The 20246-nt window shown below is 45.6% G+C and overlaps 2 protein-coding genes across 2 annotated transcripts; both read left to right on the forward strand.

Moving 5' to 3' along the window:
• Positions 1-1727: 1727 nt before the first annotated feature.
• Positions 1728-8663, forward strand: LOC144740225 (death-inducer obliterator 1-like; the record flags this gene model as incomplete). Its single annotated transcript, XM_078623078.1, has 10 exons — positions 1728-1974; positions 2255-2414; positions 2516-2632; positions 2908-3079; positions 3187-3778; positions 3877-4030; positions 4102-4191; positions 4277-4472; positions 4855-6231; positions 8530-8663. Coding segments are annotated over 10 exons (3239 nt in total), but the record flags the coding sequence as incomplete, so codon positions are not given.
• Positions 8664-13440: 4777 nt separating this feature from the next.
• LOC144740226 (plasmanylethanolamine desaturase 1-like) lies at positions 13441-19637 on the forward strand. The gene is given in 9 exon segments (XM_078623079.1): positions 13441-13520; positions 13522-13574; positions 14215-14334; positions 14408-14499; positions 14588-14732; positions 15239-15451; positions 15522-15607; positions 15609-15719; positions 19470-19637. Coding segments are annotated over 9 exon segments (1068 nt in total).
• The last annotated feature ends 609 nt before the right edge of the window (positions 19638-20246 follow it).

Below are 20246 nucleotides of genomic sequence, written 5' to 3' on the forward strand. Positions count from 1 at the left end.
CCCACTCCATCAACCCGTGGGCACTATTTGGATTCTCACGTTGTCACATGACTCACCGTCACTTAGTAAAGATAAAGTAGAGAACAATAAGTTATGTGTACTGAAATGTGTGCCAGGGCCTAGTTTGGATTCTAAAGTGAAGAAGGAGGAAACGTCAGGGAACAGCTATTCATTTGATCTCTCCCAAAGGAATGTCAGTCATCACTGGGACGTTCCATGTGGTTTTATTGGTGCTGAAAACTAAACGGTTGGTGACGACCCCACTGTCAGTCAGAATGGTCGTGCAATGACCTCTCGCCTGAAAAGTATGGAAATCCAGTAAAAGACTAAGATACGATACACAAATAGCAGACTTAAGTAAAATCTCAATAATGAATAAAAGTGATTTGGAAGAGATTAAAAGTGGCAGTGTAATAACTTCCAGAATTGTGGTCTGAAATCCAGTTTTCAAGACCATGCAAAAAGTTCTATTAGATACTTTGTTTTTAATCTCTATGTGGTAATAAATAATTACATACATATCTCTCTTGGTAGCGAGGCAGATAAAGAGGTGAGGTCCAAAACCCAGAATGCATATAAATGCCCTCAATTTGACTCGTCAAACCAAATAACATCACCATACCTTGTGTGAAAAAGAAAAAAAGGAATATGGTGATAACAATATTCGTAATCATAGATCATTTATTCATCTCCAAGAAAAAAATTACAATAGTAATATGTGAGTAGTATGTTCAGTTTGGATAGCACAAATAGCAGTGTGACTTTAGGGAGACTTTAGGGAGACAGTTAACAGTTATCGTTGTTTTGATCATTTCTGTGTTAGATTCTTTCTGTACATTGCCAGACAATAGGAGCTGCCAGCCAGTAGGTGATGTTTGTTCCCTTTGTGTTTACTGCTGTACTGTCCTGTGGTGCATCAGGGACAGCGGAGGGTGGCTGCTGGACTTGTTGCGCCCAAGTGAAAATTAGAGTTTGTGCTGAAATATTGTAGTGAAATAATGAAATGATTTGGTGATGCGTGACTTAGGTTTTGTCTATGAAGATGCAGATGTGCATGAATACAATATTCAATTCAAAGAGCCGAGTGAAAATGAATTAGGATGTAGAGCAGATTTTTGTAAAAAATGTGAAATATTTTCTTTTAATTATAGTCATGAGGACATCTTCTGTATTAAACAAATGGGGGAGGAATCATCAATCGACCAGCAATCGTTCATATACAGTATTCACTGACCATCTTATTGCAGCATGATGGACTCTGGCTCAGATTATTTTCCAAAAATGAAATCAAGGTCAAAATGCTGCCATATATCACAAGTTCTTGTTACCAATGGATCTTCAGAAAAAAATCTTACATATTCTGTAATATTTTGATTTATACAACAGTAAATGGAAATATTTCATGTTCACCCAATGTCCTGCTGTTCTTTTTTTCCTAACAGCCATAAATGACTGTAAACAAGTAGAAGCTGACAGTGACGTTGCAATTCCTCCAAAGCAACCTCCAGAGGACCCATCTGCAGCCTCCCCCCAACCTGTTGCTGAGGTTGAGACTGCCCCACCACAGACCCTGTCCTCAGTGAAAACAAATGACATTGTCGACAGTGATGTGTCAAAGCAAAAACCTGCCGAATCCAATGAACCGATCCCACCTGCTGTGACAAAATCTGGGCCGTCTGCTGCAACGCTCCCCCCAACTCCCTCCACCTCCAAACATCATGAATCAGGTGCCCTGTTGATCACTAATACCACATACGTAATACCAAAGAAGCAGGCCGGAGCTCAGCCCCTGTCCAGCGAAGTGTCAGCCTCGGTTTTTGGACAGAAGCCTCCATCTGCTCCAACCCTGATGAACGAGCCCCGGAATCTGCTGGTGCCCCCTGCTCCCAGTGCCCCCTCCTCCCGACCCCCTCAGCCCAATAACCAGGTCAGACAGAGCATCCAACGCTCACTCACCAGCATCCTGTTCAGAAGGTGAGACATGAATGGAACTCAGCATTTCATAAAACAAAGGCTGTCATCTATCAATGACTTTGACATTGACATTGAAAATGAGCCTTTGAAATAGTTCATACTAACTTAATATTTATCCCTATATTGCATTTTCATACAATTTGCACATCTCAGAAGTTGAATGATTGATGTAAATATGAGCATAATGTCAGTTTTTCTCTGTAGTCAGAGAAACATGATGACCAGGAACATACGGAATGCACAACAGATACTCTTACTAATCACGCCTTTGCTTGATCAGGGTATGTGATTGTGACGATTTGGTGATGTCTGAGAGTGAAGTGGCGAAGCTCGTAGCGAGCATGGAGACGGAGATGTTCGACATATTTCGAAACACCGACAGCAAATACATGAACAAGTACAGGACTATAATGTTCAACCTGAAAGACCCCAAAAACAAGGTGTGTTTAAACTTTATAAATCCCTGCTTTGTGATTTCTGTCCTTGATTTGCATAATTTTCTTTACCAATAACAGTATGACACTGATACGTTCCTCTTTAGGGCTTGTTATATCGGGTTGTCCGGGGAGACATCAGTCCCTTCAGACTGGTCAGGATGAGCCAGAAGGACATGCAGGCTACCAAGGCACCAGAGCCAAGTTCAAAAGAAACATCAGAGGTAATGTTGGTGATAACACCGAATTCTATCAGATCTCCGATTTGTCGAGATTTGACTTTGGATCTTTATTTGTTTCTAACTTAAGGACACAGCTGCTAAAACAACAACTTTGCTGCAGAAGCCTGAAGCAGTGAAGGTTGATTTGCCCTGTTTAAATCCCACCAGACCGGAGAGAAAACCTGACAGTGCGGTGTGTATCCATCCTATTCACGTCACTTTTAATACCCTATGTATGTCTCATAAAATGGTATTGATGTGAATTTGTGTGTCTATAGTTTTCTTCTCGGGAACAGAAGAGAAGTCTTCCTAGTAGTACTACCCTCAAGCCTGGAGCCAGTGACCCAAGTCAAGTCAGTGCAGTACCAGATATTCTCACCTGTATGCTGAAGGACACGACATCGGAGCACAAATCTCACCTCTTTGACCTGAAATGCAAGATATGCACAGGTGAAAGAAACACGAATTATATTTGCCAATTAGTTTTACAACATCTAGATGACATTTTGTATCCAACTGCCAACTATTGCTACTTACGTTCATATTTATTCCCAAAGGACAAATAATACCTGGAGAAGAGGAGGAACCTGTGAAGAAAAAGTCAAAGGTTTCCGTATCAATAGATAAACCTTATTCACGCTGGAGAAAGTCTGCAGGAGATGACTCCCCTCTGCGGGCGCCACCTGACTCACCTGACATGGACACGTCATCGTGCCTCATTATTGACTCACCTTTGACCATAGTTGAATCCCCAGCTTCTCCGACTCTGGATTCTCCTGCTTCCCCAACTATAGAGTCTCCGGCGTCCCCTGTCATGGAATCCACCTCATCTCCAAACCCTGATGCACCTAATGCTAGAACACCACAGAGAGCATATGCACCAGTTGTGATTCCAGTTGTGTCCACAGTAACGATCACAAGGCGCGACCCCCGAACTGCAGCAAACAGGATTTCTGCCACATCCAGTAGCAGCTCCCGTCCTGTGACTATGACACATAATCAGTCAGGCCAGTATGCTCCTCTTAAAGAGGGTACCTCTGCTGTGCTGTCAGCTCCAGCTTCATCACGACGGCCAACACAAACACCTAAATCCATCTTAATGAAACCATCCTCCTCAGCACATCCCAGGCTCTACGACACATCTGCAAGGTATTTGCAGAATAACAATGTCTCTAGTGACTTCTAGTTGAGGTAAACCATGGACTGTGGGTTGGATTATGATTGTGGTGTTCTATTTTGTATTTCAGGACTGTAATTTCGGAATCTCCAGCTGATGGTGGCACTGCTCAGTTCCTTGCAAGGCAAGACTTTGTCTGGAAAGGCTTCCTCAGCATGCTCACTGTAGCCAGGTTTGTCACCAAGGGATATTTGGTGTCAGGATCTGGTGAAACTCTTAAAACGGTAAAATTAGGCTTTCCCCACTTTTCCTATTGGTTTGAGATAAATTCATAAATGTGTTATGTTGTGTGCAGGATCTACCTGACACCATTCAAATTGGAGGACGAATCATGCCTCAAACAGTTTGGGATTATGTTGCAAAACTAAAGACATCTGTTACAAAGGCAAGATGTGTATATATTTCCTTTTTATTGTTGTTCAGTAACTAAATGTAGGAAATGTAGCAACATTTTGCATTTTACTTTTTAGGAATTATGTGTCATCCGGTTTCAACCAGCCACAGAGGAGGAAGAGGTGGCCTATGTCTCTCTCTTTTCCTACTTCAGCAGCAGAGGTCGTTTTGGTGTCATCTCCAATAACAGCCGGTCCATCAAGGATGTCTACCTTGTACCACTAAGTGCAAGGGAATCAATACCATCCATATTACAGCCTCTGGAAGGACCAGGTGTGATAATACTTGGACTCTTCTCTTGGGAAGGGATCCACTGTTATCCTTTGTCACTCTTCCCTTCCTGTGCAAATGGCAGTAGAAAACATTTGATACATTTGTCTATTTGGTTGCTTTGGCTTATTCATTAACTGCTGCACTGTGGACCACCTTTTGATATTAAACATTAATATGACTGATGATGAATTACTGTAAGTCAGAGAATTATAAACAACAATGCTCTATGTTGTATGTATCTTGCCATGATATTTTAATGACGTTAAATGTAGTTTTATCATTTCACTTTTGGAAATTCAGTAGGGACTTGATCTTTGAAAGCACCTGTCATTTATTTACATTGATTAATCATTTTCTAATTTCACCTTTGTTTATTTCACAGGGCTCGAAAAGAACAGACCCAATCTTCTTCTGGGTTTGGCAATCATCCAGAAACCAAAACGTTCTGGAAGCTTGCCACCAGAAATAGAAGAAAAGAGACCAAAGGTTCACATGGCCAAAGACCCTATGTGGATCCCAAAACCTCCAGTCCTGTATGGTTCTGACAAGCTGGAGATATTCCAACCCTATGATCCAGAGACACCTGGGGGCACAACGCCCCCTGGTTCACCACCCTGCCCTGGGTCGGATTCGGATTCCTCTTCTGGGTCAGTTACCGTACCATCTCTTTTGACTTCCATTAAACCAGGCCCCCATCTTTCTACCTCAACTACAGCCGATGCCACTCAGTCCATGCCCAGTAGCAACTTGAACAAGGCTCCTAAGGCATCTGGTAACAATACTCCACTGAAAACTCTCTTGACAACATTGTTTAAAAATAAGCAAACTGATACAGTGGCCTCTTCTAAGGGAAATGCTGCAACAGCTACAACAACAGCAATAAGTACCAAGAGGCTAACAGTGAATCAGTTGTCTGGGTCGATGGTTGATCCAATTGTTCAGCAGTATGGACAGAAATCTAAAGTCAAAGAAATAGAGGAAGAGGAAAATGCACTTGATCAACCATATGACCCAGAAGAAGAGTATAATCCTGTCATGGGGTATGGGATGGATTCTCCACAGAGCAGTGAAAAAGTTAAGGCAGATGCTGCTGTATCGGCCCCTGTAGATGATGATGTGGCCTATGATCCAGAGGATGAGACTATCTTTCACGATATTCAAACGGATGTTGTAAAAAAGCTTCCTGATGTTGTTAAAAAGCCCCCCGTTGAAACTCAAAGATCAGATTCGCCATCGTGCCTACTACCAATTTCAACCCAGGTGTTAACGCCTTCTCCTACGTCCACTCCAGCCCAACCTGTAGTTCCACAGGGCCTTCCCCTGGGCACTGTGGTTGTCTCAGCTGCAACATTGTCTGAACAACAGCGAATGCTTGAGGAGCTAAATAAACAGATAGAAGAACAAAAACGACAGTTAAAGGAGCAAGAAGAAGCCCTTCGTCAGCAGAGAGAGGCTGTTGGTATGTTCATGGCTCAATTTTCAGTTTCAGATTCTCTGATGTCTCCCCCTTCAAAGAGTCTCCCTCACAATCAACCGTCATCTCAGAGTGGCTTAATACAAATTGAAACAAGGCCTACAGAATCAACAGACAAGGCCAGCAATGTTACAGAGGCTGTGGATAATACAAATGATGATTCACAAACTGTCATATTAGAAGACACAAATGACATTCCACATTTAAATAGCAATACGGATACAGCTCAAGAACAAGATGAAGGACAGGAAAACATGAAGGAAAGTGAAAAGTATTCTTCTGCTGGTGAGATTGAAGATTCTGATGTACCTTATGATCCAGAGGATGAACTACTTTTTAATGAAATACAAGAGGATGTATTTGAAGGAAGCAATGCAAAGAACCGAGATTCATCTTTGACAAGTTCACACCACAGCAGAAAACATAGGTCATCGCCAAAGAGGCGGAGCCATCGTGAAAGGGACCGTCACAGAAGTCCCTCCAGAAGATCTCAGAGGCGTTCCACTTCCCATTCAAGGAAACATAGAGAAAGGGATAGACACAGAAAAAGAGACAGGTCAAAGCATAGAGCTAGAGATAAATCTGAACGCCAAGCTCGCCGTCATAAAGAACATGCTACACGTCGGCATTCCAGTGGACATAGAAGATCATCATCATCTCCCAGAAAAAACGATCCAGTGGCCTTCCTGTCAAAACACAGAGGACCTTCCCCGCATATCTTTGAGACACCAAGGCAGAATTCTCTATTTGATCCTGTTTGTGGACAATATGTTGAGGGTACATCACCTACGAAAGATGACATAGATGAACATCAGTTAAAATATGAACTTGTTCAAATTACAATTCCTGAACAAAAGAATGTCAAAAGTGACTTTTTACCTCAGTCTTGTCACAATGTGAAGGTGGATATTTCTGAAGAAGTAAAATCACAAGAACTTCACAAGTGTCCAGGGCCTGCCCAAGCCAGTGAAGACAACTTTGGTAATGTTCCTTCTACACAGGTGGAGAACCCCCCTCCACTGGAAACGCTGCTCAAAAACCGAATGGAAAGTTCCATTCCTCTAAGAGAAATTGATCCGCCTATTCGAGATTCTCCTCAGAGCCCTGATCCGGAGCCACAGTTTATGAAACCCAGCAGCACTGAAAATAGTGACTCTGTTGAGATTGAAGAAATCAGAGATCATGTGACACAAACCAGCGGCCCAGTCTCATTTGCAAAAGCCGAGGATGATTGCCTCCTTACTGGAAGCCAAACAACACAATCCAACAAAGTGTCAAAAAGCACCAAATTAAACCTTGGAGACTTTAATTTTAAAGCTACAGATCTACAAGGGGCAGCTGGGACAATTGTACAGCAGTCTGAAATACTTGGTCATGCTCATGAACAAGCTCATAAAGTGGATGCGCAGTCTACAGAAACTACAATAGGCAATAGATTAAATCATTCTGGACCAGGTGTGAGTGAGCTGCGAAGTCCTGGGCAAGGCCTTCAACAATCTGGACAAAGTGGTCCACAAAGACATTGTAGAGAAGGGGGGCGAGCACTACTCAAAGACCGATATGAGTGCTCATGGGCTGGATAGCATGAGAACCAACATTTGGAATCATAAATCACACAAACAAAATGTAAATGTTGACCATCAGCAGGGAAATGACCCAGGAACTGCAGTGCGGAATTCATTGCCAAATATGAAAGAACCAGAATCAAAAACGTCTTTACCTGATACCAGTCAAGGATTAAGAGCTCCAAGTCAATTGAGCAGCGGAAGTGATGACAGGCAAAGGAGTTTACAGTCTAAAGTGTCAACTGGCTCAGACGCTAGCTATATAAGACCATTCCCAGTCATTGCAGATGAAAAGCGGGGCTCGGAAACAAGATACAGTACATCCATGAGAGACCTAAGGCCAAACATAAATTATGACAGTGGTGAGTCTAACAATAACTACATTGCACAAGACAGCTGTGTGCCTGCAGATTTCAAGGAACCACATTTTCATGAAAATTTGCATAGCTCTGACATGAGAGTACCACAAGCGGAAGTTGTAAGTGAATCACATGCAAAGAGCTTAAGCGCAGGCGTCGGAAAACCCTTTCCAAATAGGAAGGATGCAGATATTCAAAAAAGAAGTATTCAGGGTCATTGGTCACACGGGACAAATAAAAATACTGATCAAGAAGGCCCCATTCAAAGCATTAAAAATTCTGATTGGCGATATCCAGGACCAGGTGTTGTAGGGCCTGGTATGTATGGTCATAGAAGTCAATGTGAATCAGGGCCTGAAATTACAGGTCCTAACATGGAGGGGCCTTAGACATGACAGGAACAGACCAGGGGATCCAGGTTTCATGGGACCAGGACTGGAAAGAAGAGGCCTTGATATGGATCGCTCAAGACATGACAGGGAAGGATTGAGTGGTCCAGGTTTCATGGGTCCGAGAAAGGGAGGACCAGGTAATGAGGACCCAATGCATTACAGTAGTGAACCAGGGCAGTCAGATGTTATTGGACCACAACCTGGGAATTTGGGTTCTGTGATGAAGGATCCTATTACTCACAGTCTACATTTACGTCCACATTTCAGTGGACCCAGATTTGGAAAGAGAGGTACAGGTATGGAGGTTCCTGGACCTCAGAGGGGACTTGTGGCTCCACGTTTCCGAGGTCCAGGTTCTCAAGGTAAACATCCAGCTAGAGATGGTCCAGGAACTGACATGATTGGACCAGCAGGTCCTGATTTCAGGGCGTCATGGCCTGAATATACATGTCCAGGCCCAGGTTATGACAGAAGAGGACCTGGAGATTTAAGTGACCCTTTGCCTGAAGAAAGAGGTTTATTAATGGAGGGTCCTGAAAATGACAGGGGAGCACATTACCATTCAGATTTTAGAGGACCAGGCCCTGGGAGGAGAGGTTTGTCTAAGGAGGGTCCTGGGTGCAGAGGGCCTGGAGGTCCAGATTTCAGGGGATCCCGACCTGGCAGAAGAGGACCAGGAAACCAGATTTCCAGGGCCTCTTCTCTGAAAAGCAAGGTATGGAAGGACAAGGCCATGATGGAAGTGGACCTGCAGTGGCAATTGTAAGAGCGCAAGGTTGTGAAAGAAATTCCGTCTTTGTGGAGCCTAATAGGTTAGGGCCAGGAGATACAAACCCTGGTGAGCTGGGACCTGGACCTCAAAGAACTGGCCCAATGATGGAAGGACCAAGGCCTCATGGTATAGATGAGGGGGGGTCAACATTTTAGGGGTCATCGACCAGAAGGTGTACATCCAAATATGGAGAGCCCAGGGCCTAACAGGAGAGGTCCTGAGATTAGGGGACCAGTACCTGAAGGACCAGGTTCCTTTATAGAGGGTCCTGGGTTCAACGGGAGTCTACCAAGAGGTCCAAACATGAGACCACGTTTGAATACAGATGCAGGCATAGAAGGCCCAGAGCTTGACAGAAGAGATTCAGAGGGTGCAAGTTTTATGCCCCTTGGTCTTGAAGGAAGACCTGAAAGAGCAAGACACAGCAGGAGCTTTTCAGGTGGCCCACCATTTAGGGGCCCTTGCCCCGAAAGAATTCCTCCAAATATGAGGGGCCCAGAGTCCAATAGGATAAGTGCAGATGGCAGAGCAGTGGGCATTGAAAGACCTTATATTGAAGGTTTAGGGCCTAAAAAGAAAGGTCCAGGGGGTCCAGACTTTAGAGGACCAGGTTGTGATAGTAGAGCTAATGTAATTGAAGGCCCAGGAGGTTCTGGCTTCAGAAAAAGTAACCATGACAGGAGAGACCAGGACATGGATAGCTCGGGCCCTGATTGGAGATCTGGTGGCTCAGATTTTAGAGGACCAGGCATCAGACCAAAAGGTCCAGAAGATCCAAGGTATGGCAGAAGGGATGACAGTGGTGGGGCTGACTGGAGAGGGTCAGAAGCTAATCCGGAAAGCCAAGATTTAGACATCCCAGTATATGATAGAAAAGGTAGAAACCCAAGGGCTTCATGGCCCATGAGGAGAAATATTAAGCCAAATACCAGCAGGCATAATCAAGGAGAAAGATGGGGGCGGGCCACCTAGGAGAGGCACAGACACTGAGGGTATGAGTGGTCAATGGTCAGATGAATTGGGACACAAAATTGTGGCTGGAGAAAATGAAAGACAGTGTTCAGAAGATATGTGGAACAGCCTTGGACACAGGGAGCTAGATGAACAAGGCCAGGAATATGGTATGGAAGACCATTATAATGAATTTACAAACATGGGGGGTAGAGGAAATTTAGAAGAAATGCAAAATATGCCATTTCCAGGGCATAGGGGAGGTCCTGAAGATGAGTTTGTTGGTCCTGGTTGCAGGGGCCCAGGGCCTTTTGAACATGATCCAGATATGCCATGTTTTGAGTCTGGTAGGGCAAGACCAGGCAATGAATGGAAGGAGCGTGGTAGAGGGGGTGCTGGGTCAAGGCAATGGGGACCTCAACCATTTTTTAGAGGGGAAGGAAATCCAGACAATAGAGGACGTGGCCATGAGAGGAGAGGTCCCAACATGAGACATCCAGGGTCAGATCATCGAGGGGGACCAGATATAGGGACTAGCCGGGGGCAGCCAGGGAATTTAAGAGATCCAAACTTGGAAGGACATGGGCCTCTTAGGGGAGGTCCAGACTTTATTAATCCAATGAACAGAGAGAGTTTGAGTTGGACGGTATTAATGAGAGAGGCACAAGAGAACCAATTCTCAGATATCCAGGGCCTATGATCAGAAATACAAACATTGGAAGGCCAGGGACCGATGGCAGACATTCAGATCATGGAGGCCTTGGGTCTAGCTGGGGAGATGTGGGCTCTGGACTTGCTAGACAAGGATTTGAGCATGATCCCATGAGGCGGAGAGGTCCAGACATGAGAAGACATGAGTATGGTGAAATGGATGTGAGAGGACCACCGGAAACTTTAGAAATCAGAGATGGGCATGGAAGGTGGGATATGAACACTGCGGGTCCTGGGTCTGATATAAGAGGTTCAGACATGATTGGATTTGATCCCAGGGGACCTGAGCCTGCCATGAACAATGACATGCAACATTCAGATGTAAGGGGCCCACAAAATAATAGCAGAGGGGCATCTATAAGGGGAAGGAGACCAAGTCAAAGGGGTCAAGTCGCCAGTTATGATAGAAGAGGCCATGAAAATAGATATTCAAACATGTCTGGATCTCCTCATTTTAGTGGGACTCAGGGTTCCAGATTTCAAGGCCCTCGTGATCCACACTCTGCACCATACAACAGGCCTCTGGATTCAACTCCAGACATCGAAGAAAAATCACATCCTGTTTGAACAGTCCACAGCCTCACCAAGCAGTAAAACCTCAGAGACATAGGGCTGCCTTGCTTCCCACCCCAACAGAAGGTCCGATATGCCTGCCAAACCGTATGATCAACAGTCAAAATATCTTCAGCATGAAACAAAAACAATTAGGCCATCCAGCTGACAGGGAGTGGAGTCGAGGGAGACCAATGAGTCTGGAAAGACAGGAGCAGGGGAAACGACATGCCTGTAACATAAACAAACCTGTAGATACAGCCACTGGGAGTGAAGAACTTAAAAAGGTAGATGACCTTAAGTGTAATAAACCGGGAGCAAGTGAAGAATGTAAGACCAATTTGAGTATAGACTGTGATAGTACTGTGAAAAGTTCCTGATCAAAAATTACTGAAAAAAAAACACATTTTTGCATTTAATTGACTACAGGAAAACACAAATGGAATGTTTTTGTTGTTGATTTTCATTGTCCACATATGACTGAAAATGTAGCAATGACCTACAGGTAAAAGCCATTTGAATCATCATAAATTGTTTAACAGGGAAACGCTGTTTGAGATATTTCATTTTGTCTGTATGTCTTGTATACAATGTAGATGTTAATTTTTTGTTTATGACTGACAAACATACGTGTGCAGAAGTCTGTATTTTTATGTGGAAATGGGCATAAATGTTTTGCACAGAAAAGGCTTCATTTTTTTAACAGCCATAGTGTCAGTAAAGTAGCCTTAAATTTGGCTTCTGTGCTTTGGTGATAAAATGCGGTTTCGTTTGATGGCTCCTCTAGAGTACATGACAAAATAAAATTAAAATTTTAAAATTTGTTTGTTTTGCTTGATTTTATTAACATATTATTGATCACTGTGTATTAGTACCTATCACTTTTAATTCACTTGTTTTTTAGAAACTTAAGGATTATAAAAAACACCAGTATGGTTAGAAATGTTGGAACAGATACAGTAGAGAGATTATTTACATTCACGTTTTATTTACGCAATCTGGCATACATAATATATAATATAACACCAAGTAGTGTGTAGTTTTATCAAAGGACTGCACCAGGTGTGTGAAGATTATTTGCTTTAATCAAAAATCTGACCACTGTGGGACAATAAATGCAGATTTTATCTTAAACTTGAATACCATAGTGACACATTCAAACGGAAATGTAATATTTCAGTTTTATGTCTTCTGAGAGAAAAGTTTAACCAATAATCTGAGTAAAAGCTAAAAATGGTGGAAAATGATGCCTGGATGCCTTCTTGTTACCATGAGATAGTAGGGTGGGGCTTTCTGTTTACATGGAAACAGCAGTACACACCACCAGATTTATTCCATGACGTGGAAATGTAGAACTTCAAGTTTTGGCAAGTTACCGGAACATTATCTTTGAGCTACTGAAAAGTTGCCAGGAGGAAGGACAACCGGAAACAGCTTGAGGGACGCAAACAGGTGACATAGTTCACGACGTTATTCATCTAATTATTGTTGGTGTTAATTTAAGGACCCCCTTGAAAATGAGATGGTTAATCTCAAGGGGTTAATTTTAGAAAAGAAAGTCAGTCAAATAGGATAAGTCAGTATTTACAGGTGTAACAGAAGTAAACATGCAATAATAATAATTATATATGCAGGATCATTTGCATGAGGATTGTATCATTCATTCATTATTCATCTTCATGTACAATACATTGAAATTAAACATAAGCTTGATAATATGCTTGATAATCACTGATAATCACTGTGAAATGTGAAATTACTTTCACATACTGTATGTCAGAATTGCAGTTACTTCATGTAACGTCTGTTAACTCATGTTCTTCAGTCAGCAGTTTGACGTCGGAGTCACTTGAATAAACTGATCAAATCAGCTGCTGCTGTTTCGTCTCTTCCAGTTGTAGTGACACTAACTGGCCGCAGGTGTCGCGGTGGCACCCAACTCCTCCAGCCCGGTACGCGTACTGTGCGTGCGTGCGGCCCCGCGCACACAGGCCGGGTGGGGTTCACTTCCGGAAACGCGTTTTGTCCCGCCTCCTCAGCTCCATTGGCCACACGACTTGCTCGTGCCGCCCTTCCCGGTCACTGATTGGCTGCCGCGCTCAGCTCCGCGCATCCGATTGGCTGACTGCGCCTCCTTGGTGTGTGGGCCGACACGTTGACGGCGACGAGGGGGCGGAACCCGAGCAGGAGAAATGGCGAGTGACACGAAGAAGAACGGCTGTGGAGCGGAGCCGCGGAGTTTCGGGGCCGCCGCCGGAGCGGGCCGCGCTCCGCTGGGGGCCGCAGCACGCCGGCGCCCGCGAACTGGCCGACCTGTACTCGCCAGGTGAGTCGGTGGATCCGCGCGGGTGTTCGATTACCCGGAGGTAGCGGTGACATAACAACAGTTGGTGAGAAGGTCCGAAGGAAACGGAGTTAATGACATGAAACCGGCGGCGACATGTTTGCCCGTGACACAACACGAACCAGCAGATCGGTAGGTTCGCGGCCCGCTGACGCTCGGAGCGTCAAGAAGAAGCAGGTTGGAGAATTCGTCCGCTTCTGTTTCAGGCTCAGCTGTGACATTTGACAGCAGTACCGGTAGAAACCGCTGCCGGTGAACGAGCGTAGCACCGAAGAAGCAGGTAACTGTAGTGTCCTTCACACCCGTGGACAGATACGTTGATGCCTTCTCAGCTGTCCGTCAGAAGCATTCAGGTGTTTCAGCCGCTCACCTGTTCTCACGCGGATTGGTTATCTCCAACACCGACGGTATCCCCGGCGCTACATCTGACCAGCATACTCGGAGTACCTTCATTGGTGACTATGTGTGTATTCAGAAAACGTGGAACCGTTCCTGAACGCAGAGAAGTGATGGTTTGGAATCTACAATGTCACATGAAGATCAGTGGCTCGACTTGCGTAGGAGAACGCGTCCTGCAGGAGAACTCGTGGAGCTGTACTCACGGTGTGCGTTTGTCTCGAAGGTAAACGATGCCAGGAATGGATCAGCGTTGTCCTCTGCTTTTCTCTCATGGCCTTCAACTTCATTCACCTGCTTGCCAACTTCAACTTGTCACATTCGTGGTCCATCTTGTTGGGTATCGGTGAGTACCGTGGAACAAACATCAGGATGGACCGTCCTCTGTCCGTTTCTTCATTCTCAAACCGGTTCTACAGTGGCCGGGATCCTCACCGCAGACTTCGCCTCAGGACTCGTTCACTGGGGTGCCGACACCTGGGGGTCAGTGGACCTACCCGTCTTCGGAAAGGTAAACTGGGTTCCTTTCCCCCAGAGCTGCTAGCTGTTAGCTGCTAGCTGAGCGGCGTGAACAGTGCTGTAACCTGATGTGCCTGCAGGCTTTTATACGACCGTTCAGAGAGCACCACATCGACCCCACAGCCATCACCCGGCACGACTTCATCGAGACCAACGGGGACAACTGCATGTTGACCATCGTTCCTCTCGCCAACATGGCCTTCAACTTCCTCAGCTGCTCCCCAGGTGAGTCTGCCGTCACCTCGCCTGCATGTAGACGCTGGAGTCTGTTCTCAGTTTGTCTCTGACCACTGGACACACGGACACGGTGTCCTGTTGTCTTTGAGCAAGGCTGATGTCGCTGCCGATACGCTGGTGCTGGCATACTTTGGAGTACCGTAATTACTACAAACATTGGAAAAGGGTCCTGAAAGCTGAAAAGTTCACATCCAAGTTGCTGTCTTTACGGTAATGACTTGCCGCCTTCCAGCAACATGGCTGCTGTCAACTTTCAGGAACCAATGGATGTTTTCTTCTCCCAGCTCCTCTTTCACACCCGGTAGAGGAACAGAGTGACACTTCTCAGCTTTCAGGAACCTTTCCACCTCTTCTGATCGCACCAGTAGTCCTGTAATTACAGTACTTCACGGTGTGCTAGTGCCAATGTAGCGCCTGGGGTACCATGATTGTTAAAGGGTCAAAGGTCACGTCCCTGAACCTTGTTCCGTCTGAAGGTGTTGCTTCTGTTTCAGCGGAGGTTTACCGCCTGTACCCCTGGTACTGCTACCTGTTTGCGCTGGCCATCTTCGTGACCCTCACCAATCAGATTCACAAGTGGTCGCACACATACTTCGGCCTGCCTCGTTGGGTCGCGTTCCTGCAGGACTGCCACGTCATCCTCCCCCGCAAGCATCACCGCGTCCATCACGTCTCCCCCCACGAGACGTACTTCTGCATCACCACAGGTCGGTGTCTGCACAGTGACCCCGGGCGTGTCCTTTTACGGGTTCCCTCACTGAGCTGTGTTGTCTCCAGGTTGGCTCAACTACCCTCTGGAGAAGTTTGGCTTCTGGAGGAACCTGGAGGATCTGATCCAGAGTGTGACTGGAGAGAAGCCCCGGGGCCGACGACCTCAAATGGGGCTCAGAAAGTCAAGTAACGCCGCGGGCCGACCGCTCTCTACCTCAGAAGGTCCTGGCTCCGTCCAGACTTCTCAGCCCCCGTTTGCCTCACGTAAACTCTACTAACCGTTTCCATAGCTTTAAGTGTCGCACATGTTTTTCAAGAGGAGTTCTTATCATCGCCGCCATGACAGCCCATCGCAGTAGATCCTTCAGAACGCTCCTTGTCCTCTGACATCAGCCGTGATGAAGAAGACGTGTCACACGTATAGAATTAGCTTTCCGAGGGGGTATGACAAGACTCTTCACTTCAAAAACCAACTGAAAGCAGAAGTACTGGTCCGGATGTTCATTTATATTTAGCACTGGTTCGTTTCCTCTGGATCGGTGTCCAAAGTCTGTTTGAGAGCGATAAAATTGGACTGGAGCTGGAAGAAAGCGAACAAACAAATTGATGAGTCACTGTTACAGAGCTCAGCTGCACAGCGCCAGCCGATCGCACCGTGAGATTCTTTCTGTCCAGTCGATCTGAGTCGCAGCTGAGCAGCAGCCATATTTCCACCTCAGTCAGAGCAATAAGACGACGATCAGTTCATGCCAAACTCCTCCCAGCAGCATGTGAAACCAGTGGTCAGAGAACCGAATAACACAAATCAGATTTCTCCAGAATGAGATCGGAGAGGACAAACAAACATCTGTTCTGGCGAGTCCTGGCGTGTTTTTCCACTGGTGACGACGACGACGAAGGAGCGGCTGTGACGCTGCCGTACACCCACCGCCGCAGCGGAAACCATCTCCGACGTGCCAACACGATTGTTTCTACCCGTAACACCTCCCATCTCGTCACGTTTTGTGGAACGGTTTGTTTCAGAGCTGACGTCACTGCGGCGCCGCCTGGGTCGCCATGGCGATATTACAAGGGCTTCGGGAACATGTTCTCTCCTGCTCATGAGATGATGTCACTAGGTGATGTTTGTTGTGATGCTCGGGGTCCGTCGTTTGTAAATGTGTTGTACAGCCAATAACTATGCAGTGTACGAGAACTCTATGTCTTAACTCTGATTAGCTTCAATGCCTTTCTTTTTTCTAATAGTTTAACAGTTTTGCAAAGACGGAGCTCAGAGGTGAGAAGTTCTTTTGTGTTGGTGAAGACGGGGAAAGACCCGTTTGAGCTCAGCAGCTTCCTTCCTTCCACGCTGTGACGCAGACCGGAAGGAATCTGCTCGTCGGGGAGGATGTTTTGTCATGATTTCAAACCAAATCCTGTCTTCACATGGTGAACAGGTGGACCTATAATTCTAGAAGCTTCTAGCGGTAGAAGTAGTCGGTTCGAGGAACATGAGGACAAATTCTGAAGCCAAACTTCAAGTCTTATGTGATGTGATATTCCAGTTTGTGAATCCTTCTTACTTGATTGTGTAGTCGTTGAGGTCAGCAGCAGACGTACGTTGCGGTTTGTGTTCGTGAGAAGCGCGGGGGGGGGGGTTTCCCCACTCGGTGTCGCTGCGACATGGAGCTTCTACTGGTGGAGATCTCTGGAGTTGAGTTGTGTCCTTTTAACGGCATTTGGCAGTAACAGAAATACATTACACTAAGAGTTTGGAGACCAAACTGACAAGATAGACTGACTTTTAACCCTTTAACAGTATCCCCGGTGCTGTTTACTAGCTAGCAGACTAGAGTACGTTTTTTATGCTACTGCAGAAAGTGGAATGGAAAGCTGAGAAGTGTCACTCGGTTCCTCTACCCAGTGTGAAGAAGGAGCTAGAAGGAGAAAACGTCCATCGGTTCCTGAAAGGTGACAGCCATGTTGCTGTCATTACAGTAATCCCATTTTCTTTGTTGCCAGAAAGCCGGTGAGTCGTTATACCGTAATGACAGCAACTTCCTTTCAGGAACAGTTTCTGATAGACAAATAGTCGTGTAAGTACGGTGCTGCGACGTATGCTAGTGTGAACGTAGCGCCGGGGGATACTGTCGGTGTTTAAGGCTCATGAGATGAAATGGTACAAATCTAACACACATTAACTTGGACTGTAGTTTTTGATCAGTATCCTATGAACAAACACTCCATTGTGACGTGACGCTGCTTCCGTCACTAGTTTCTGCCTAAAAAGTACTGATCGGTTGATCGAACGGCCTCCTGTGATTGGATGTCCGGGACACTGAGAGCTCTCATTGGTGGATTTAAAGGGTATTTTATGAAACTACTTTTACGAAACTATAATTTGGTGAAAGGACACAGGTGAGGTGGACAGTTGCTTTGCTGAAATCTTTTGTATAGATCCTTGAACTTTGTATTAAATTGCCTTATTCTTTCCCTGATTGGTTTCCTGTGGCTCCTGAGACGGTCTGAGGCAGGATCACGTGGATGTTGTCGTCGCTGATGTTTGCTGGTGGTGATGGAGTTCTAGATATCAGATTAATGCCTTGATGCCTTTTTGTTGTCTTCCATTGGGGAGACTCAGTGTGTACATGAAACTGTATTTATAGATGCACTAAATAAAAGGTTAATAATTACACACAGTGCCTTCTGTCATGTTTCCTTCGATTAATTATTAAGAAAGGTTGAGGGTGTGCCTCTGACAGAATAACACAGCAGGGCGATCAAATGATTAACCCTTTAATACCAGTCGAATACCAATTTAATACCAATTGAAAACCATTTGCTCTTTGAAAATGGCTCCTGGAAGCTGAGAAGTGTCATTTGGGTCCTCTACCAGGTGTGGAGAAGGAGAAAACAACGTCCATCACTTCCTGGAAGCTGAGAAGCTGCACTTGACAAGTCACTGTCATTACGGTAATGACTTGCCAGCTTCCAGCCACAAAGCGAATGGGATTACCGTAATGACAGGAACCGATGGACGTTTTCTCCTTGTTCACACCAGACAGAGGAACCAAGTCACACTTCTCAGCTGTCAGGAACCATTTTCTGGTAAACAGATAAACATATAGTTGCCGTATGCTCGCACCAATCTTGTGCCCGAGATACCATCGGAGTTCAAGGGTTTAAACAGAATGAATTCTCGTTTGACTCATCAGTTTAGGGGTCTTTGTCCTGTGCAACTAATTAATACAAATGAGCTAATTTCCTGTGTGCTCTCGACAGGATCCAAAGTAGCTAACTGGAAATGGAATGGGGATTATTGGTGTGTGATCATCCGTAAGTCTGTCGATGCTGTTTGTTGAACCTTTCTGACTCTTCTTCGGTTTTCTCCGTCGGTGCTAGAAATGAATGCGTGACTCATTCTGTCTGTCAGCATTGTCCCATTCGTGACCGATTTCGTTGAAAGTGTGAATCTTTTGGGTGAACGAACTGTACTGAATCACTCACTGAAAAGATGTGTTCATTTGACAGTTCAGCTCAGTGGACTGCTGTGTGTGGACCTGGTTCGTTTGAGTCTGACACTGGAACATTCTGTTCCTCTAGGAACCTTTGGTCTGGACTGGACTGAGGAGATAGTGTAGTAGTTGAACATTCTGTTACAGGCTAAACATGATCTAAAATACAGTACAGTTCATAGCATAACATTAAATAAATAAAACTCACATGACACTGAGCCACTATTTAATGCAAGATTTAATGTTGAATATTATTAATGAGGTGATTTTTCTTTTTTTTTATGGTTCAGGTGTCAAGGTCTTTTATTGTCAACTTAACCACATGTACCAACAACTAATAACAGAGTATAACGTGCACACAGGTATGAATAAAATTAGAGTGTGTGTGTGTGTGTGTGTGTGTGTGTGTGTGTGTGTGTGTGTGTGTGTGTGAACGCAACAAAGAAAGCCGGCTGCTCTCAGTCCTCGCGCACGCACAGCAGCTGCTAACAACGGCCAAACGACGTGCGCGCTCCCGCAGAGCAGGAGCAAGATGGCGGTCGCCGCCGGATCAGGTAAACGTAGCAGCGAAACAAACGACTCCTCGGGCCACCGTCGGCCCTCCGCCGCTGTGAATTTACCGAACCGTGAACGCAGCGGGATCGGCCTCGGGTGGACGCGTCCGCCGCGCGAGCCCCCGCACGTGTAACAGACAGCTGCGGGAATGAATCGAAGGCGATGCAACGAGCTAAGCTAACGTAAGCCAAGTCAGACGAACAGACGCAGTGCGACTTCCCAGGTCGGAAGTGGATGCTGTGACTCGGAGGCTGAGCGGTTTCTGAGCTGACCTGGAGCTCCGAGTCGTTCTCAGGCACCGGACACAGTTGGCATCAGTCAGCGTCTGTTGGCGTCATGTGGTGGCTAGCTGGGGGTCAGCTAGTCTGCGCCATCATCAGTGGAGGAGCAGCAGAGAAGATGTGTGTGTGTGTGTGTGTGTGTGTGTGTGTGTGTGTGTGTGTGTGTGTGTGTGTGTTCAGAGGCGGGGCAGCTTGTCAACGCCACAACTTTACATCTCAAGACTCGGTTCTCACTCTAAAGGCGTCAGAGGGAGTGAATTCCGACCATGTCCACACGAACCGAATCCATCTTTCTGTCCTCTGTCTTCCTTGACATCAAATCAAGAATGTTCTCGTCCAAATGGATCCATTGCAAACGACTCAACACACTGCAGTTCATACTCCAGGCCTGTAGGTGGCACTGAGATTCACCAAAGCAAACAGACAAGTGACTAGCAAAACAGTTCTTTTAGGTGTACTGA

The sequence above is a fragment of the Lampetra planeri genome, unplaced genomic scaffold (assembly GCF_965212315.1).
Source record: "Lampetra planeri unplaced genomic scaffold, kcLamPlan1.2.h2 scaffold_1979, whole genome shotgun sequence".
NCBI classification, from domain to species: Eukaryota; Metazoa; Chordata; class Hyperoartia; order Petromyzontiformes; family Petromyzontidae; genus Lampetra; species Lampetra planeri.